Below are 22,549 nucleotides of genomic sequence, written 5' to 3'. Positions count from 1 at the left end.
TTTGAAGTTGGAGGTGGTAAATTTAGGATCCCTTCTACTCTTTCGGCACTGAGTTTTTTTGTGCCATGGCCAATTAGATGTCCCAAATACTTTACCTCCTGTAGTACGAATTGTAATTTAGGTTTTGACACCCTCAGGCCATTCCTTCCTAGAAAATTTAGTAACTGTATTGTTGCAGCTCTTACCGTAGACTCCTGTTCCCCAGAGAGGAGCAGGTCATCTACGTACTGAGTTACCTGAATCCCTTCGGGTGGAGAAAAGGAACTTAGCAAATCTTCTAGCGCTTGGCCAAAGAGTGTGGGTGCCTCGGTGTAACCTTGAGGCAGGCGAGTCCAGCGCAGCTGCTGCTTCCGTCCAGTGTCTGGATCCTCCCAGGTGAATGCAAAGATGTCTCTGCAATGAGAATCTAGAGGACATGACCAGAAAGCATCTTTAAGGTCAATAACAGAGAACCAGGCATGCGTTGGGGGTACCCGACTCAGGAGTGTATAGGGGTCCTGCACCAACGGATATCTGGTTTGGACTCTCTTATTGACCTCACGCAGATCTTGTACAAGCCGGAATGACTTATCTGGTTTCTGGACAGCCAAAATTGGGGTGTTGTAGGATGATTTGCAGGTTTCGAGGATTCCATCTCGTAGTAAGTCCATGATGACAGGCTTCAGGCCTTTTCTTTTGTCCTTGGAGAGGGGATATTGTGGTACACGTACTGGCTGGCTATTTGGGAGCAACTCAATAGTTAAAGGTGTGATGTCCATTTTTCCCCGGTTGCCAGGTTTGGCCCACACCACCGGGTCAATGTGTTGCTCATCTGCTAGAGATAACACAAACAATTTAGTAGTCATTTTTCCACCTTGCGGTACCACCCCAACTCTCAGAGGTATTTGGAAGTCACGTCCCAGGAGATTAGTTCCAGCTTGAGGTAGATATAGGACGTCCCCTGTATGGGTGCGTCCTTGTATAAAAAGAGTCACATTTTTAATTATAGGAACAGCAAAACTCTTGCCATTAGCACCATATATGTCCAATGTATCATGTGATATAGAGCATCCTGGAGGTGTTTCAGTGACACAGGTTTTCTCAGCACCTGTGTCTACTAGAAACTCCACTTGCTGTCTCTGGGGTCCAACTTCTAACTTTATCAAGGGCTCTTTAAGATGTTTTTGCCCCAGAGAATAGAGCCCCTGACCCCTTCAATTATTCAAAATTTGTCCCTCCACTTGGAGGGCTCCTTGATCCCGCTGCTTTTTGAAACATTGCCAGTGCCCGTGGCCTTCTTTATTACAATATGTACAAATTAATCTTCTGAGTCTCTGGACATTTGAGGTAGATTGTAAGTTCGGTTGTATATGGCAAGTACAAGTTTGTGGCTGTTGCTGAGGACAGTGCTTTTGTGGGATACCTCCTTGGAAATTACTCTGTGTAGGAGGGTTGTGGATTGGAGCACTAGTACTGTTGTTCATTATTCGGCTTTTAGCTTTCATCCTCTCTTCATCCCTCCTAACAAAGACTTTTTGGGCTTCCTCCAGTAATTCGTCCAGCTCCCTCTCTGGCCATTTTTCCAATTTTTCTAATTTTCTCCTGATGTCAGGCCAGGAGTGAAGCACAAAATGTACTTTCAGCATAGTTTTGCCTCCTTCGCTATCTAAATCAATAACAGAATAGAGTTGGATGTTATTCCTCAACCGGGCCATCCAAGCTGTTGGGGACTCATCCTTTTCCTGTTCCCCACAAAATGCCTTTTTCATGTTATTAACCCGAGGAACAGCTTCTCTAATTCCTTTTATAATTAAATTCCTGTAGTCTTTCATGTTCCTCCTGCCCTCTTCTGAATTTGGGTTCCATTCAGGGTCTGTCAGGGGTAATTTTTGTTCTCCAATTGGACCCTGATTGGAATTATTTTCTCTGTCCCAGACTGTGACTGCTGCGGCTCTAATTAGTTTTCGTTCTTCGATGGTAAAGAGAGAATGTAAGATAGATTGCATTTCTCCCCAATTATAAATATTAGGGCCGAGGAATTGGTCAAATTGGTCAGCTAACCCAATGGGATCAGCCATTAGATTCTTCATTTCCTTTTTAAATTCCCGTACCTCAGATGAAGCTAGAGGTACAACAACATAACCAATTCCTCCTTGTGCATTCCCCATGGGTACCTCCCTAAGAGGTAAAATTTTGGACTCATGGGAAGTGCCAAGGCAGGTGGGACAGTCGGGCGTTTTAAACGATTTCTTTCTAGTACAAGATGCTGGGCCATCCTGACTAGAAGAAATCCTTTGTTCAATTGTTTTTTTATGGGAGCAGGAAGGAACAGAAATTTCTTTTTCACTTTCGTTTTCACTTTCTGAGTCCCTTTCGGTTGGATGACTCGATGAAGGAAGGACCCTTTCTCTTTCAATTTGGACCCTCCTTTCTGGAGGAGTTACTGGAGGAATGTAGTCTAGGGGGTCCCACTTTGGTTTATTTAATTTAGGCTTTTGTTTTTCTTTTTGTTTTGGTTCTTCTGCAAGAGAGAAAATTTGGTTTGAATTTTTTTCTATTGAAATAGGTTTTGCTTCTTCTTCCAATTCTCCCTTTTTTTCTTGTTCATCATTTTGTTTTTGCCAATAATTTAACCAAATTTTAGCATAATCCAATTCGTCAGAATGCTTTGGAGCTCTGCAGTGTACATAAGAATACAGAGCTTCGCAAAGCCATTTTTCAGAAGACCCAAATTTGGGCCACTTAAGCCCATCTTTGTGAATTTTTTGTTTTGGCCACTTAAAAAGACAATATCTAATCATTTGGCACTGATCTTTTTCTTTTGTTAAAAGATTTTCTTCCCACTTTGAGAGCATTTGTCCTAATGGACTCTCTGGGAAGATTTTGTATTTCCTCACTGGGTCTTTTCTTTTGCTATTTGCTTGTCCCATCCTGTTACAGGGAAGCAAGCAAATAACTTGTGCAGAAGAAGGTTTGTTTGTTTTTTTTTTTTTTTACTAAATTAAATTAACCAAAGTTTTATATTGTATAAAGCAACCACAATAGTGTATAATAAGACAATATTATAAAATAACTTAAAATCAATGCACTATCACAATATAAAAGCACAATAGTAATAAATTTATAACCATAAAATACAGTACAACTAATGTTGAGAAGAGTAAATAGGGATAGTAGATGTATAAGGTAATCAATAATAGTGAATCTGTGGGAAAAACAAATATGGTGGAACCGTGGGAAAAACAAATATGGTGGAACCGTGGGAAAAACAAATATGGTGGACTAAAAGATATTAATTTTAATTAAATATAAGCAATGTGTATTTGAATTATTTAAAATATGATTGAGATTTAGCTATCTATATATATTACTTAAAACTTAAGAGGATCTGTGGGAAAAACAAATATGGTGGAACCGTGGGAAAAACAAATATGGTGGACTAAAAGAAATTAATTTTAGTTAAATATAATTAATGTGTATTTGAATTATTTAAAATATGATTGAGTTTTAGGTATCTATATATATATATATGTATTACTTAAAACTTAAGAGGCAACAGGTAGCTTTACTAGCAAAAGAGAGATAAATTTAAAATATCTATAATTAAAGAAGAAAGATTATAATGAATAACACAAACAATAATCCAAAATACCAAAAGGGTATTTTATGATTAAAACAGATAAAACAAATCACGATTATAATCCAATAAATCAAACAATCTGAACTAACTGAAAGTATAAAGGTACTAGATAGCACTGACCACAAAAGTCCAGCTAAAACAAGTTCACACATGCACTTAACACAAAAGGTAGAATTCAAATTAAGGACACAAAATGGCGGCCGTTCCCGCCGAAATTTGAAATTTCAAAATGGTGGCCGTTCCCGCCAAAAGGAAAAAAAACAGGAGGGGTTTAAAATGAGGTTTCTCCTTGGTTCTAGACCCAAGGAGACTGAGACACTAATAAAATATAACTGGGGCCGCGCGCACCCCTAAACTGTAGAAACCTCCCCAAGAAAGGCTGGCCACCACCCTCGATCCCCTTCTGTGTCTCTAAAAGGGTGATCCCTCGTGGTGCCCCTTAGAACGAATCCCTTCAGTCTCACTCACACACACTGGGGACGGCCAACCCCCACACTCACTCTCACAAAGGGAATTCCACCCGGAGGTCCCCAAAACTAGTAGCCCTTAAAAAGGGTAAGCCCTAACTGAATTCCCCTTTAAGAAGGGTTCAAGCCTTACCGCAAGTCTTTTCCACTGGAGGTGTCCTTTCTCCACTGCAGTATCCTTGTGGCAGCCCAGTAAATCCAAAGGGAAAAAAAAAAAAAAAACCCAAAAAAATTGCAAAAATTCAAAAATAATAAAATTAACCAAAATCCCTGGATTTTAGGGCAAAAAATAGGATCCCGGACGAGCCCCCAAAAGAGTTGTGAGGAATGAGACAACTCTTAGTAAAAATTAAAATAATTTATTAAAAATAGAAAAATTGAAAAATTACAGAAATTAGAAAAATATAAAAATTTGGGATCTTAGTGGCTCAGGAGGTATGCCCCAGGAGCGCAGGGATTAAGAGATCTTCAGGCTTTAACAGCACTGAACCTCTAGTGGAAAGAAAACTTGCAGTGCTGGGCTGACTTCTAGCTAGTCTAAAAGTCAAAAGGAGAAATTATTAAAGGCTCCTAGATAGGAGTCAGGCTTAAGTACCCAGCACTGGCACTCACCACAGCTGATCTGCAGTGATCTGCACCTGCTCTGATGGCTGCCTCGTTGTTTTATAGTGCCTTTGCTCCGCCCCGATCTGCCCACAGCCCGCCCACAGCCCGCCCATAGCACACCCCTTTGGTTTCAAGTGATTGGTGCTTTCTTTTTGACAGATCATCTCTGTCTACCAATGGCTTGTCGTCGTTAGGGGGGTAGCAGCAGTTGAAGTAAGGGTGGTAACATGCCCTCATTAAGATTCAGGTTGCTATGGAGCTTACTTGCAGAATAACGGCTATGGGGCTAAAAATAGCAATTGGCTGTTAGGAACTGGGGTTTTGGAGTTAGTCCCAAGACTAAAGTGCAAAGCAAAACTTTAAAAAAACCATTAAAATACATTCAATACTTCTTAAAACACTTATAAAAATACACAATGAACATAGGAAAAACAACTCTTACTATGTACAAGTAGTTTGGAGTTTGAAAAAGGGATTTTTAACTAGTAAACTTTTAACTGGGAATTTTAACTGGGACTGGTACAGACAAACTGCTTTGAACAAGTAAAAACACTACTAATAAAGCTTGATTTTTGTACCTGGGCTGATGGGTTAACTTTATCATTTAATCTAAAGAACTGTTTAATTCAAAATTAACTAATTAAGGCACTTAACATGCAAAGACCAAACTTAATTAGGGACTTCATGTATGACAATATCTGACACTTGCACTATGTTTAAATTATATTGCTCTAAAGTACATTAAGAATTCACTGTTGAGAATACAATTATTCCACAGATCAGGCTAAAGAAGGATGAATATTATAAACAACTTATAATTGTAAGTATGTTTCCCAGAATGTTTCAAAATCCATCTTAAATAAATAATTTGTAATTGTAATTTATAAATCTCATTATAACTCATAATTTAGTTATATGAAGAATTAAAGAAATAAAATATGGTTATTATCTAATAGTCTGGATGTTTTATCTTTGCCCTTAAGAATCATTTCACATGATAACTGATTGCTGGAGTCACATTTCTCATATCAAGGGTGATTAGGAAAAACACAATTATTTTAGAGTTTTGGGACCTTTAAGAGGATGCGATGTGCATCAGACCTCCAGAAACCACAAGTTTATGAAACCCCTTATCACTGTATGAGGCAGGCATTAGCAAATACCCTTCCTTTATTAGCATGACAATTGATTAGAGGAAATCACAGCTACATTGCATGGTCCTGAAATGGAGAGGGTAAGTGTTTTCAGGAGACAGACATGCAGAGATACAAACGTGTACCACTGCAGTGGCAGGATGGGAAGAGCTGTTGGATCATCCTGAAGCTGTTTCATCTTACCAGTGACCCTATGACCCAGCCCTGCAATCTGTGGCATTACTGGGCTATACAGGGCTGCAACTACAAGCTGGATATGAAATGAGCTTGGCGTGGGAGTGCTTCCAACTTTTATCTAATTCAGTCAGTTTGACACTAAAAAGTTGCACTTGCCAAGCTGAATTAAAATAAGCTATAAATTCTAGACAATAGTAATGCCTTTGGTTAGGACTAGCTTTTCCTGAGAGGGGAAAAAAAGCTCCCAAATTTTGGATGTTTGTAAGCGTATAGGATAAAATGAAATAGCCATACAGACCTGAAGATTTAAATGCATAACTGATTCAAAACCCAAGTCATTTATTGCTCTGAACTTTCAGCTTCCTTGTTCATCTCCTATTTACATTCTGTTGAGAAACAATGCTAACTTACCTAGGTCATTATCTACTTCTGCTGATACAGAAAGCCAGTGGCTGTAGGATTGGGTCTTCTGCTGCAACCTGAGGCCTTGTTAAATCTCTCAAAGATCATGGGAAAGCAGCTGAGCAGGGTATAAGCACTTTCCAAAAAAAAAAACTTTCCCTGCAGAATGTTGTCTTGGTTGTTGCACCGATGTTATTTCAGAAATCAGATGTCTCATCCACATCAAAAGTCAGAATGATCCCAATCAGGAACAGCTGTTTTCACATGCCATAGCCAGATGACAGCAGTGACTGAAGGCAGACAGCTGAAGCTAGTTGGGATATTCCGACACACATCCACAGTGTGCAAACAAATACTTAAAATTTGTCACCAGTGTTTGCCTTACAGGATTGTAAGGCAGAAGTTTTCTTAAACGTAATTGACAGTGGTGAAATTTATTCTAAATTTCAGTACATTATTAATCTGACTATAGTAATGTTATTCATTCATAGTTGAGGGTTCCCAAACATTTGTTCTGACTCATTTCTCATCAGCTCCAAAGGCAGTCTGTCAGCTGCAATAGGAGTCTCTGTTATTATCATAATCCAATGTATGTGTGCCTGGCAGAAGGACACTTAAATCAGGGAAGACTTCTGGGTTTCTGACTGGTTACTGCATGTCTCTCTTTCCATAACTGATCTGATATCTGGCAGAGATGATTGTATGGATGAGAGCCAGCTTGCTAAGGAGACAGCCAATGCTGATGGTGGAAGAGGAGACAACTATCAAAGTGTTGTGGTAAGAGTGTGGCTTCGGGTGACATTGCTGACTTTGGAGGACTGGTGCTTATGTTTGGAAGATGAAGTAAAAGGAACAATGAAATGTACATTTTTCCAACTTTTGATTTTTGTCCAAATTAATCCAGAGCTAAGGAGTTCCAGAAGAACATGGAAGTTTAGTTTTCATTATTCTGGCTTCTGAGAGGGCTGTGGAACTAAGATGATGGTGATGACACAGAGAAGAGAGGTATTTTTTGTAAGAAGCTGCCTCAGAGAAAAAATAACCCACCAAATGCTTTGTGTTCTATTTTTGGTCACTTTAAACATTTGGCAGAGTAATAGAGCACTTTGGAATATGAGTGGGTTTTGCTCTTTGCAAATGTAAATAAATAGATCATAGCATAAAAGCATCCAAGTAAATGTTTTTTTTTTTTAAATATCAAGAACAGAAAAAAATAGTAAGAGGGAAAAAACAATGTTGAAAACCATGAAAATCATCATGACCAACAACAGAAACTTTAGAATGTTTAGATATTCTCTTAAAGCAGAGAGGTATAACTGTCCAGCTAGAGAGAGAAACAGGAAATGGGTTTGATGTTGCTGCATATATGTATTTGACTTCTCCAGTATATTAAAACACAGTTCCAATCAGTATGCTCAGTCATATCAAAGTAATTAAAGAACAAGAATGCAATACAATATGCTTACCTTTAATAGAGTGAATAGCATAATCAGCTTATTCCGAACATTTGTTACAAATTCAGTAGCAGCTTTCTGAAATGCTCAATTTCTTTGCTCTGATATGTTCACCATTGTATTTTCTAAAGACATGAACACTTGTAAAAGTATGAAAAATTCTTCCCATGTCTCTTTCTCTATTTTTTAATGTAGTTTTAGGAATACTCTTTACGGCTCAACTTTTTTTTTTTCTTTACTTTAGAAAAAGAACAGAAGAAACTTCTTTATCTCTAACTAAAGAGTCTGTTCACTCAGTGGCAATTCTAATCTTCCTGTAATGATATTGGTAAATAAATAGGGGAAGGGGAAAGAAATCAAGATGCTGTATGTCTGTCTTCTCCATATCTGCTTAATTTTGGGGAATTTATTTTGTTTAAAATAGTGGTAGGAACCAAGGTACAATTTCTATCACGGTTTTCAATTTTAGTGATATTGAGATCCAGAAATTGGCTAAGATTCATTTCTAGGCTACTGAATGCTTCAAACATACATTTTAATATTCTCTATACCAAACTTAGGCCAGACTGAATTCTTCAGCCCAATAGAGCCATGAAGATTAAAATGCCAAAGTACTTTTCAGTGATTTCCGCAGCTTGCTCATACATGCCATTGATTTTTTTTCTTTTGCATTATTCTTTCCTGAAAAGCCTGAGACTGAAAAAATAAATTACATGGGCCTGCTAATAGTAAGCGTGGATAGAATTAAGTCTTTTTTCATAGACCCTAGTTCAGTATTTTGTTCAAGCAGAGACAGAGTTCTTCTGAGCAAAGTTTTGCAGCAGTGGCTGAGGCATACACTGGCCCAGATGTTGTTGGAACAGAATGGAACCCACACAGCTTTCCATAAAAATCTAACACACACTTGTATCTCTTCGAGCACAGTGGCACAGCTCCTACATGTAGCATTTTTATCTGCTCCAAGATCCATACACTACAAGTAGCTGACCAGTCACAATGGCTGGGGGGCACTGAGTGGACATGTTGCTACTGCAATTTTTAAAGGTGGGAAACAGAAGCATGTAGGAGAGAGAGCATAAGGAGCAATCACTTGAATAAGTCATGTGCTTCATTTCTATGTGCTGATAATTTGTTGAGTCTGAACCACCACAAAATTATGCACTTGGTTGGTTCAGTTCCTTGTTTGCTGTAAGTTACAAACATACACAAAATTTCTGCTCCTAGTCAAGTAATTCAGAGAGCAAGCATGGGATACAATGGCTGGAAAAAGAAAGCAATACAAGAGGCAGAAGATTCCCTGTTACCCTATCACATTTAATATCCCTGCATATGTTCTTGAATGCAGATTATGTGAGCAAAGTTCTCCAATAGAAGTAAAAAAAAAAAAACACCAGGGACTCTCTAACACTTACTGCTCAACTGCATTGTTCCCTAACTTTCTGAGGAATGGAGAGTTTAAAAAAAATAGAGGTTCTTTCTTTATGGTTGGACATCTTTAAGTTATCATTTGTAACACCACATAAAATGATTTAGTTGTCAAAGAATAACTGAATTACATAAATAAAACATCACATAAAAGACATCTCAGCGCAATTTATGTGAAGTGAATTTCACAAGGACCAGTCTATTGTAAAAAATTCAACTTATCTCTTCCTGGTCCTTTTATTCTATCTAAACACAGAAATTTATGTCAGTTCAAAAAAATCTATTACTGTTTCTCATAACTGAATCCATTATTTTCCCTCCATGATCCAGCAGGTAAAAACAAGTGCAATAGAGAGTTCTAGCAGAGCCTTGAACATAAAATGCCTCAAGAATAGAATGAGATCTGTTAAACCTATCTTGCTGTGTGCTGTAACTGGAAATGATAACCTTGAGGTTTAATTTAAAACAAGTCATAGCAAAGACTTCTGACGGTAATTGTTATCTGTCATATAAATAAAATTATTATAAAATGGAAATGGGCTTGAAAAGGTACAGTTTTCTTCTAGCATTGCCTGTAAGCAAAGTGAACTCTGTGAAGGTTTATCACTCTTTGCTGCCTTCTTCCTCCAGTCTTTCTTAATAATGGATCCATTTGACTGCAAAAATATGGAAAGAAAGAGCTGAAAACAAATGATTAATTTTCCCTATTACTTTTTATTTCCAGAGCTTTACTGATTCTGTTGCACTTAGTGATTTTTGTCTCCTTTGTTCCCCTGCTAGCCCAAGGAAAAACAAAAATCCAAAATTAGACCTAATATTAGAGTGGCAGCATTTCCCTTGTACAGCAGCAGTTTCCAGACAGGCAAAATGAGGGCGTGAGTGCAAGCACATGGATTTAAGCCAGAAAGAGGAACCAATGGATCTGAGATCAGCATCTGTGGTTTCCAAGCTTGGATTGTTCCACTGGATTGTTCATAGCGGCAAAGGGACTCTACCAGTCACCAGACTTAGTGCAACCCAGAGAAAGAGAAAGATGAACCTACTTTCCTGCTTTTCCTTGCTTTCAAGTTTGGTATGTAAAGAAAGTGCACTGGTCTCAGGACACACATCAGTGAAGTGGAAACGCAGCTCATGCTTGGAAGACAAAGATTCACTGCACCTTTTCACCTACAGTACATTTTGGGGAGGCCAGACATGCAGAGGCTGCCTCAAAGATTAACTCAAAATTAACTTACTTGATGTAGTGCCTATAGTGAGACACACCAAAGTGAACCTCCCTGCTGCTTTCAGACAGCACTGCACGTCTCCCACCCCGGGCCAACACATGGGAGAAGCAGCTGGCAGACCCAAACTCCATTAACCAGCTGTGGCTGTGCAAGCACGCAAAGAGGAAGCAGAGGTGGAGTGGCAGGATGCAACGGCAGGGAAAGAACCCTGCCAGCAGCAGTCCCGAGTGCCAGGCTGCATCACCTGCAGGCCATCACATGCAGGTGCCTGCCCCTCACACAGCTCAGAGGAGAAATGCAGTTTTGGGGCACTGATTCATCGTTTCAAGGACCCTTTTTCTCTCTCCTTTGAGTATAGAAGAAATTAAGGGGACAAAGAAGTCAATTTAGCTGGACAAATAGACTTTCTACGGCATAAATGTTGGTTTAGGAATATATTCATTGTTCAGGTGGGATTTCTTCAGAATTACTGGTGTCAATTCAGTGGGGTTCTGCAATATCCTGTTGACTTCCACCCAAGGGCAGAGGTCAGCAGAGAGCAGCTTGGACCAGTTGGTGTAATTTGAAATTCTGAAAACTTTCCTATTTCCCTGCTGTCAATTTTTTTTTCCTGGCAATTTATCTCCTGTGAAATACACACATCTGTGCTTTTTAAGATTATATCTTTTATCAGCAGTTTTGGGGTTGTTTTTTTTAATTGGGAAAACTCAACTTTTATTTCCAACATTTTCAATGTTATAAGTCTGAAAAATCATGTTAGAAGTATTACTTGAACATGAAGATCACAAGTTTGACTCAGAGATCTTTCCAAATAACAGCATTAGTATTCTTATTACATAAAACCCACTCTGTGGGGTTTGTTAACCTCATACTGCAACAGTGTTAAACACAGCTCCTAGCTAGATGAGAGACGCACGGGTTGATGGAGGTTTGATAATCATAAATAACATCTTGTTGAGGCCATGAGCCAGTAGCTAGCACAAGTCTCAAAACAAGCATGGATGGAGGACAGCAGGAAACTTTGCCTGGGAATCCCCCAGGTCCTTCCATGCCAATTCTTATCAGATGGGTTTGGCAAAGCTATTTAACCTCTTCTTCTTTCAGAGTGGATGATTACTTTCCAAAATCACAGGGATGCTATGACAGCTAATTAATTATGGCCGTATTATGCTTTACAAATTTAATTAGTATAAAGAGGGTTAGTAGAGAGAAACACTGCACAGAAAATTAAGTTGAACATAGACACAGTGCTGGAAAGATGCTGTAGTGAGATAGAAAGAGGAGAAAAACAATAAATAAGGAAAGGGCTTTTGAATAATGAGTACATAAGAGGTGTGTATGAAAGAAACAAGCGGTGTTCTGCCTTCCAAATGTAGAGGGGGAAAGGAAATTAAAAATTAGAAGCAAGACAAGCAAACGAGATGAATAGATTTGAAATATAAAGCAAAGAAAACAATATGAAAAATATGTATTAAAAGCCACGCAGACCTTAAAGTCATGAACATTTCTGATATTAGAGGAAAATGGCAGCACACTTATACTGACCTCACACTATGTTAACACAATACAGCTCTTAATTCCTGAATTATGCTGTTAAATAATTAACTGATGAATCATAAGTATATAATTAAAACTTGGTTCTGTAAGCCTCACAAATAAGAATATAAAACTGTCACAGTGATACCAGATTTTAACAGAACCAATATTGTAGTTAGGGAAAGGACAAAAAAATTTAACATCTCTAGCTATAAAGACTGCTAGAAGAAGCACCTGGGCTCCATTTCTCCATGGAACACAATAAAATGGATTATCTATTACTTAAGTCTCCTGTATTAGAGCTGAATCTGGAGAAGGTAGAAGAAGAGATTGCTAGTTACTCTGTCAAATACGTAGACCTGCCCCGTTGGAGTGGGTTCATGATTTGGAGGAGCAGGATTGAAAAGGCTATCACTCTAAAACACTGAGACAGCCTTGGGTTCATGTTAAAATATCTTTTCCTCCAATCACTCTGCAATTAAGAGCTATAAAATAAATCCTTACAGTTCAATGGACAATAACTCATAGGTTCTGTAGCACTATTTGATGATCTTAAGAACAAACAGCTTCAGAAATCTAATAATAATTTTGTTTATTCTTGTAAAAGAAATACAGTAGACAAAGTATAAAAAGATCAGCTTGTGCATCCACAAAGCAAAATAATTCCTTTTCTCCCATGAATATCTGTTTATTTTCAGATATAGCAAAAGCACATGTACTTCAAGTCTAAGCAAGGCAATTAATTTGGACTCTGCCAAATCAGAGTCATCACAGTCACGGGATTACTTTTATTATTTTTTACAATGAGAGGACTCAGGGAGCACAGATCCTGCTGTGTAGAGCCATCACATTCCTTCATGAGAACAAACTGATAGGAATGAAAAATCTAAGTAACAGCAAGTAATTATTCCAATAAAGAAATGACAAAAAGCTGCAATAGTTGCTTAGCTAGACTTGTTTAATTTGTTTATTCTTCCAATCTGTCATTTTAAAATAAATAGAAGACACTTTATTTTTTAGAAACACCCACTTCTCTGGCTTCCTGTTGCTTTGTTTTGCAAAATACTTGCCAGCAGCAAAACTTTTAAGAGTCTTTTAAGATCAGAGAAGGGATTAAATGTACCAGGATTTCTCAGCACCCCCAAATAACCTACACATCTGGGGTTAGGCTGATTCCGCAGCCTCCTATTAGCCATGTTGGCTAGGACATGTCCTTCAGGAGTTTCCTGAGGGTTTATTCCCCATGGCCTGGGCCTAGGCATTGGAGCAGGATTCGATGTCAAAGTAGCTCTCCAGCTGCTTGCTGAGGGCATCGAAGGTGGGCCGCCCACCGGCCTCCGCGCTCCAGCACCGCAGCATCGTCTCGTAGAGCTGCACTGGGCACGTCTCCGGCTGAGGAAGTCTGTACCCGTTGTCCAGCAGCTGGATCACCAGGTGTCCTGGCATACCTGCAACCCGAAATGAGTTCATCAGGCTACTCAGGGCCTACTTAGGGATGCCATGAGTTCCTCTCTCTCTTCATCATAGAATCACTGTAGAGTGGTTTGGGTTGGAAGGGACCTTAATGATCACCAAGTTTCAAAACCCCTGCCACGGGCAGGGAAACCTTCCACTAGACCAGGTTGCTCAAAGGCCCTTCCATCCTGACCTTGAAAAATTCCAGGGACAGGGACTCATCTCTTACTGTTTATCAGCAATTAAAAACCACCTTCAACATTTCCCGACCACCTCATCCTGACTGCACCACTTGCAAAGCATCACAAATAGGTTGTCTGGGTGTGAGGATTTTCCTCCACTATTTGGTTTTGTCAAAATTTTTCTGTCATCTATTTAGCTAAAATAGTTCCTAAATCCTTCTAGTCTCAGTGACTACAAAATCTCCCAAGAAAACCTGTCCTGCTGCTGAATTTTCCTCAAATTCAGAAGCTTTTCCCTAAAGTCAGCCCTAACTTTCCTCAAGGACATCTGGGCAATGGCATCCTGCCTGCTACATCACCACCAGTCATGGAGAAGCAACCATTCCCCTATCTTTGCTACACCTTTATTTACTCTTGCAGAGTATACTATTGTCCTGTTCCCTTCCAATTTTTCACTCTTTAAATTAAATTTTGAGTTGTGTTAACTTCTTTTCCTTAGATCTCTGAATGGTGTTTCCTCTGCACATTACCCACTGGCACCACAAATCAACATAACCTCTTCTCCTAGCTGATTACTGAGAACAAACTCCTGGAAGTAATACCAAGTAAGCAAATAGCCACGGCAAAAGGACATCTTCTACTTTCAAGATACAGATAAACTTTGCAAAGGGGTAATACAGAATAGATTTTCAGACAATATCCAGAGCCACAGTGTTACATATTTTTTTGTACTAAAATGATTTATTTATGTGTGTGTGTGTCCACATGCACACACCTATAGTTTATATACGACTTCAGGATATTTTGCTTTCCTTTTTTTTCTTCAGAACAGTTTTGCAGGGGATGAGGATGGGAATCAAGAAGCAAAATCAATTTTTCCTTTTACAGAAAATATCAGTTTGGGACCCTGTGAAATGTAGTTTATGGTGAACACACCACCCCTCAGGCCTGTATAGATGCAACACAACTTTTTTTTGCTTTAGTCCTTCCCTTGAGTTCTACTCACCAGCACAAAATGAGTCACAGTCAATCATCTCACTGATACCTTGTGTTATTGGAGCCACAGTTCTTTGAGCATTTCTCACAGTACTAGAAATAGTAGCTGCTCTCAGACTACTATATCTACTTTGAGGCTGGTGACATTTCATTTTTTAATTATTTAAAATCCTTTCCTTTATGAAGACTTTTCACTGCAATAGTCAAATATGAGGGAAGGGGATAAAAACACCCTGATTTAATTTTCAGACACCTTCTTCCTGAAGTGCTTGTGCAGCACTTCATACAATCTATTCTTCCATGGGATATACTAAAAAAAAAAAAAAAAAAAAAAAAAATTAAAAAAGGACAGGTTGGGCAATAAAAACCCTTTCCTTTCTTTCTTCCCTTTTTTTTTTTGTATTCCATGAACTGGCATCTTTGATCTGATGCTGGAAGAAAATAGCCAGCTGGCTTAGGTGCCTGTGCAGTGCAGGTTGACTCCAGCAAGAGAAAGCTTGAATGTGTGCTAATCACAGCCTTTGCAAAGCTTCCAGGGAGCCTGAGGAAGCCAGAAGATCTGACCCACTAAATGCACCTCATCTGTACAGCCTTCTTTTTCTCTTTAAAGTTTTAACCTTTTAACATGCCTGCAGTACAGGCATTCAACCTTCCTTTTTTTTGTGTAATTCTGAAAGGAAGAAAAAATTAGACATCATTCTTTAGGTAAAAGTACTTACCAGCATAAGGCGTCTTCCCATAGGTGATTATTTCAAACAGAAGTATCCCAAATGACCAGACATCTGATTTAATGCTGAATCTGTTGTAGCGGATTGCCTCCGGGGCTGTCCATTTCACTGGGAGTTTTGTTTCAGTCCTAGCTTCATATACGTTTTCATTTTCTACCTGTCATGGGTAAAACAAAGCAAGCCTGATTTCAGATCTGCTTCAGCAAAGCACTTAAGCATCTGACTAAGCTCACAACGTGCTTTATCTTATCATCTTTTATCCAAACTTGTGTCTTTCATGGCATTAAAGTACCCATTATCTGAAGTCTATCATTGGATTCGGCTTCGCAGTTGAGAAATGCCGAGGCTTCATCAGAGGCTTTTCTAACACATTTATCATTTCAAGCAAGCACACAGCATTGGAGTGTCTCCTGATTAATTATGACTTTTTACTGTGAATTCTGGACTGGGCATGCAAGATTTCAGAAGTCTGTCAGGAGTGGCAGTGTAAGCATCCTGCTGACACTAGAGACCAAATGTCGCCACGTCTGGTCTTCAGTAAACAGAGAAGGCAGGAGCAAGAGCTAATGAATTTCAGAACCTTTCTTCTGTGATTTATTGTGGTCCTGAAGGGCCATTGACTTTGATAACAGTAACTTAAGCAGTTTTTTGGGGACAAAAGAATAAACTCTGGCTGATTCAAATTAACATGTTAGCTCTCAGTGAGTCAAATTAATTAATGTAAAGTGTAGGTGAAAGACACATAGAAAAACTGTTGACTTGCAAATCTGTAGAATCATGTCCTTAAAGGTTTATAGCACAGACATCTAAATTTTGTGAACATTTATTCCCTCTTTAATTCCTACATGTAATTTAGTGTACACAAGTCACACCCAAGCCTTGGTGAAGTTTTTCACATGTAAATCCAGGCATACGTGTACCAGATTTTGCTTTTTTGATTGTTTAAATACAGAATGTATGTTTCCCAGCTGCAATGCTCTATAGTTTTGAAAATACTGGTTGTTACTGATTTGTATCTCTATACTGATACTGATACACTCATCTTTAGAAACAAGAAATTATTTCATTATATAAATAACACATGTGAAAATACAGATTTTATTTCTCACACTTAATCCTCCGTATGTGACTATGTTAGTGTTTTCGCTTAGGAGACAAAATATTCCTAAGAAAGTCTGCCTAAATGACTCTATGACTGAGTATTTTAGTCAAGTTCAGTTTTAACAAGAAATGTCAACAGCTGTAAATTATTACCCTCTCTAGTGAGGACAAAAGAGAAATATCCATTATGAGCATTGTTCATTTAAAAATGTATATTTTTCATATTAAAAATTTGCAATATGAACTAATGCATACATAGAAGAATCAAGCTAAACTGAAAAGAATTTTCAAAGTCCCTTGATGCCTTTTTTAAGCCATTATTCTATACTTCAGTATGTAATAAATCTAGTTCTGTTATGAACTTCAATTTCTGCTGCTTGAATGAAAAAACCAAATGAGAAGCAGAGAACTTTTTTCTCCGTTTTTCCTTCTCAGTGCAAGAACATAAATAAATAATAAAAGCCAAACAAACACAGACGCACAAATTATGGATTTCATATTGAAATCCATAAAATATGGCAAATTAAATCTTTCCAACACTGATAAAATCATCTTCAGAGGTAGGAAATCTCACTTCTAAACCACGACTCTTTCACAGGGAGATCTTGGTCAATGATACTTGGCATTCTCTGCCTTCAAGGACTAGAGAAAAGAGAAAAAAACAGTGCAGTGGTGAAGAATTTGTGACTGCATCAGATTTAAATCTCTGAGAGCTCACTTTATGAACTTTGCTGTTAGCTGTGGAGAGGAATAAGGTCATTTTATGATTACTACCTGTGCTCGCAACCATCATGGAGGCAGTGGGGAAGTGAACAAGGAGAGAATAGCTGACAAGACATTTTTATATGCCTTCCCTTACAGGCCCAGGTGTATAATCTTTCCATCATTCCTCTCCATGTTTCAGATGCTGTGGATAAAGCTTGTCCAACAAAGGGTATTGCTTGCCAGGCTCCTTCCTGGGTGTCTGGGTGGGAAGCAGACACCAGGATTCTTCAGACTGACACAAAGGCACAGGACAAATTCTAACCTCATGTGGGATAATGCAGATAGAAGATACAAATGAACATGTTATAGGTCCTTTTCTCCCTGGGTTTGCCTTTGTCTTAATCCAGCAATTCAGGGCTACAATTCATTCTTTAGTTGGCCTCTTCAACCTTGTTCTCCAGAGTTAAAAGCAGAGACAATTAACCCTCTCACAACCTACCTTGAAAACTCTTGCAAGTCCAAAGTCTGCCACTTTGTAAACATTGTGTTCACCAACAAGAACATTCCTGGCTGCCAGATCCCGATGGATATAGTTCTGAGATTCAAGGTATGCCATCCCAGAAGCCACCTGAGCAGCCATGTCTACTTGATGTGTCAGGGCGATTTGAGAGCCTCCATCCTCTGTTTAAAAAGGAGATGACAAGAACAACATAAGAACAAGAACAATGTGTAGATTTCAGACATAAATAACTGAAAACCTGACTGGTTCAAACAGCCAACACGAACAAACCAAACCATGTAATACAATAAAGTAACAGTCCAGCCAAATGACAGGGATTAGTGAATGACATTACTTCTTCCACAATAACTGAGTAACAATGCCTGTCCCATCTTCTCTAAAATAGTAGATACTAAATGCAGGAGTTTATCTAGGCCAGGAAGCAGCTGCTGACACAGTCCAAAGAGAAAATCTTTTATCTACTGATAGTAACATAGTATGTACCTTTCTGACAGGTTCATAAAACTGTTCCAAACTGTGAGCAAGAGCTAATGTCAGTACTCAGTGGCTGTAGCCAGAGCTGACTAAAGATGGAAAAACACAGAATTATCCTTGTTCCCTGTTCTCTGATGATTCTTATTAGGAAAAACTACCATCTGCTATCAAGTGTAACTCTCATTTTCACTTTCCAGTCCACTTGACTGCTTCATGCTGTTATCTCTGTGGTTGCTACTCAACAGTAGGACTCGAGATGCTTTGAAACTGCCTGCTTCTCCAGTAGAACTTTTTAAAGCAATGTGCATGTCATTCCCACCACACTAAGATAAGGAAATCCCAGAAACTGAGATTTGGCAGTCATAGATCATTGTTCAAACAATGCAGTAGAAGAACTTTGAGCTGAGCAACTTGCCTCCACAAATGAAGGAAAGAGTCTTAGGTCGTGAAAAACTGCAGCCAAAAATTGTAAGACAGGCAACCAAAAAAAAATTCAGTATAACATATTAGAGTACAAATTCAGGGCCTTTGTGGGATTTAAACTGTGAGGTAATGGATGATAAACCAAATCACTTTTATGTTCAAGGACCACTGTAACCCGATCCCAAATGCTGCAGCCCTGAAGCCTGAGTTCTTACCCCTGTAGCCTCTAACACTCAAAACAGTTTCAACTTTTTGTTTCAGAACCTTAATATCAAAAAGCTGAATCATTGCTGCTAGGCTTATTGGCAGTTCTTCTTTCTCATCAGGTGGGTGACTTTTACTTACTGCCTCTGTGTTAGAGAAACAAAACTGTTGTAGCTGGCAGCTTTCTGTTGTTTATTTTTAATTGATTTGCAGTGATAGTGTGTCTTAGCATTGTTTTGCATAGCCTCCTCCAGTTCTGGCACTTTATCTGATGTAACCTTGCAATCCCACCTTACGAAGAGTGTGAGATGCCACTGTTTACTAATCAATTCTGCAATCTCCAGGCCTTGAATTTCCTGCTCATCTGAATGTTCTGACACAATTAGGCAAAACCAAAAAAAAATTAAATTATTAAACTTGTCCTGTATGTGTCTTGCCCTACTTTCTTTTTGAGGCTAAACTCATTGTCATGATAATTCAGCACTGAGATTATTTACTTCTATTGTTGACTCAGAATGTCTTTTCCTCTCCTACAGATATGTTTCAGAGGTGCTTGAACTTTTAAAAGAGAGAGGGACAAAAATCGGGCTTTGTGAAAATCCAGCCAGTCCCCAGAATAATACAACACTCTGAAGATTTTCAGTTCTGATAACTGACAAGCATCAACATTTATTATTCATCTTGCCAGACAAAGATATAAGTCCACAAATGACACTCATGTTGTATTTAATTGGAAAATAACTAAGTGTGTACAAGCACCTTGCATTCGTACCTGGGTTTTGGAAGTTAGCCTAGGTGAGTCAGCTTCAAATATTCCCTTTCACATGACTTCATCTGTGCATGTTGTGAAGTGCCTGCTGGTGAGAGCAGACAAGGATGCTGACAAACCTGAGCACAAGTTTGTCACCAGTCTGCCAATGCTCCAGGACAGCCTGACTTAAGCTTGCTCCAAGAGACAAAATAAGGCAATGCCGCAGGAAGAAGGGCTGGCTCATCAACCTCGTGTTTAATGAGCTGCTTTCAGTGCAGAATAGGAGTTAGAGCTGCTAAACCCTCCCTGTCTTATTCCCTGCAGGACTCTCAGGGGCACCATGCTAAAGGACAAGGATGAGATCCACCTCTAACAGTGGAGGGGCAGCTGAAAAAACATTTCTTTCACTGAGACCTGTTTGGAATACCAGACTGGGCTGACCTACTGCCCTTAGCCTGTGGGCTGAGGTAGGGGAAGAGGCCACTGCTGTCCTGGCTGCTGCAGTATATCTTGGATAATCTCTCTCTGTAAGATAGTTCTGCACTGCAGCTGTTCTGGAGCTAAAGAAGGGAAAGCTTTAAGGAGGAGCCTCAGCTGACCAGGAGCTACAACCTGTGCACAAATGCAGAGGATGAAATCACGGGTCTCTTTGGGATCTGAAGTGTAAATCATGTATGTCTGTCTCATAAAGATTTCTGAGTACACCTCCAAAACTCCAGGCTGGGCCAGACAAAGCACACAAGTTCAAGCACAGCTTCTCTGGACAAGCTGTCCCAGTGCCTCACCACCCCCACAGTGAAGAATTTCTAAGAATTACCTAATGTAAACCTACCATCTTTCAGTTTAAAGTCATTCCCCCTTATCCTATCACTACCTGGCCTTGTAAAAATTCCCTCTCCACCTCTCTTGTAGGCTCCCTTTAGGTACTGGAAGGCTGTTAGAAGTGTGTGTGTGTATGTATATATATATATATATATATATATATATATGTTTGTATGTATATATATATATTTATATTACTTCCCATAGATTAAAGAAAACATAGCACCTCCATGTCCTTTTTTACTAATATTTTTTGACAAAAGCCCCAACCTCATATAAAAAATTTATTTGAGGAAATATTAAAGAAGTCTTGGGGTCTGTACCCTGTTCGAAGCAATCAACCACAATATCTCATACAGAAAAGACAGGAAAATATTTTCATTGACAGATAACTGACAATAAAAAAGTAAAAAATAAGTAAGTGGCACTTTCTCCAGTGAGGGCACTGCCTCCATAATAATTCACCAAACTTCAAGACTGCATTCCTGCCAGAACAAGGCCCAGGTCAATCAGAATTGATAAAAGCACTCATGCATTTATGACAATTTCATTCACTTCCAATAACAAAGAAAAGTTTTCAGGTTCATTTTCCTTGTACTGGTGGCAGGTCAATAACTCTGCATAGCAGTGTTTATCAAGAACTCTCCCAAAGTACATTTGCAGTGTGCACAGGGAATTCCCATGTCCATCATTATTAAGTAGCTGTCATTATGGGGAAACGTGATAGTAACTGTGAATAAAATATTAGGGACTTTTAAAGCTGGAAAAGCATACCATGCATTTCTTGGAGGGGAATAGGAACAAAGAATATCTCTGGATTTTCTTCTGCTCTAGTTTGCCATACTTACTCATAGTGCACACAGAGACAGAAGCCTGGAAATATTTTCATGTTCCCTGCAGTGGCTGAGTCTCAAGAAAACTTATCAGTAGCTGTGCGCTCCAGCTGATACAGATCACTTCCAGTCACAGAGCTCTAGACAAGCTTCAAATCTCTTTCCTTATTACTCTCATTGACAGCAAAGACTTTTCTCTGGCCACAATACCTATCAAAACCCTTGGATCTCTGCCTCCACCTCTTAGTTCTGTGCACCTCCCTGTGCATTGGCCATCAGACAAGGAGGGATACCCCTAGGCTGGGTTCCAACTGGACATTATTATGGATATCTTGATGGCTGTCTGGAAACCAACTGAGTTTCCACAGTCTCTGATGAAGAGCTACAGGAGTGAACACTTAGGCAAGGAGCAGGGTGCTGTGCATATGCTGGCAACAGATCCACACACAGGCTGCAGCACTGATGTGCCCTGAACATGTTTAATCTGTGCACACTAACAGGCCAGTTTTCACCTCTGCAATAGCTATGACTCATCCTGGCTTTCTCAAAGCTATTTCTCCAGTGCAATAAATGTTTCCATGCACAGCAATCATTTCCTGATGTGCCAGGCTCTTTCAATCAGATAAGCTGCAATCTGCACACAAAGGCACCAAAGATGAGAATTTACAGGAAATTTGTGCCTTGCTACCTCTGGCCAGTAAATGCCTACAAAACTGCAGATGATCTGGCCCAAAGTCATGGCAAACCCACTCTGGGCAGTTTCTGGTATGGCTGTGCCTGTGTCAGATATTTCTTTAGCTGTAATTGTGTGTGGACAGACCCCTATTTAAAAATGGTTCCACAGAGAAGACAGGGGAAGATTTGTCGTGGTAAATGCTGTCTGTGGTACTACACAGGGCTTTGCTTTATGGGCTGGAAACAGAGAAGAAATTCAGCATGACAATCACAGCAAACATTTTGTCTTCAAGAGATCCTTACAACTTTGAAGACATTTAGCATCTCACAGACATCTGCTAAACTGAAAATGGGTAACAACACTAGAATCAAGGATTTCCCAAGAACAGGAGTGAACTTAAAGAGTGCAATCATTATGCTAGTCTGTTCCAGGCTGTACAATTTTATTTTTAATTATTATTTGCCTTCAAAAGAGCACTTTGAAGTGCTGCTGAGATAAAAGCCCTGATGAGATAGGCAAGGGACAAATTTGTAGGGAAAAGCTATCCCTGACTAGTAATAGTTTTCAAAGCTGTTAAGTACAATTTTGTGGAAGTGCCTCTATTTCATGTCAA

General features: G+C 39.1%; 1 protein-coding gene across 1 annotated transcript in view; it reads right to left on the bottom strand.

The window, feature by feature from the left end:
* Window positions 1-12,641: 12,641 nt before the first annotated feature.
* Window positions 12,642-22,549, bottom strand: part of FRK (fyn related Src family tyrosine kinase) — a 49,462-nt gene continuing 39,554 nt past the window's right edge. The window contains exons 6-8 of the mRNA XM_069010950.1: window positions 17,733-17,914; window positions 15,419-15,584; window positions 12,642-13,514 (exon numbers count right to left, since the gene is read on the bottom strand). Coding sequence (XP_068867051.1) covers window positions 13,321-13,514; window positions 15,419-15,584; window positions 17,733-17,914 — 542 coding nt within the window. The 3' untranslated portion in view covers window positions 12,642-13,320. The remainder of the gene's footprint in view (window positions 13,515-15,418; window positions 15,585-17,732; window positions 17,915-22,549) is intronic.

This window comes from Aphelocoma coerulescens, chromosome 3 (assembly GCF_041296385.1).
Source record: "Aphelocoma coerulescens isolate FSJ_1873_10779 chromosome 3, UR_Acoe_1.0, whole genome shotgun sequence".
Classification (NCBI taxonomy): Eukaryota; Metazoa; Chordata; class Aves; order Passeriformes; family Corvidae; genus Aphelocoma; species Aphelocoma coerulescens.
Note: the sequence above shows the minus strand (reverse complement) of the source record. Positions and strands in the feature narration are given on the sequence as shown.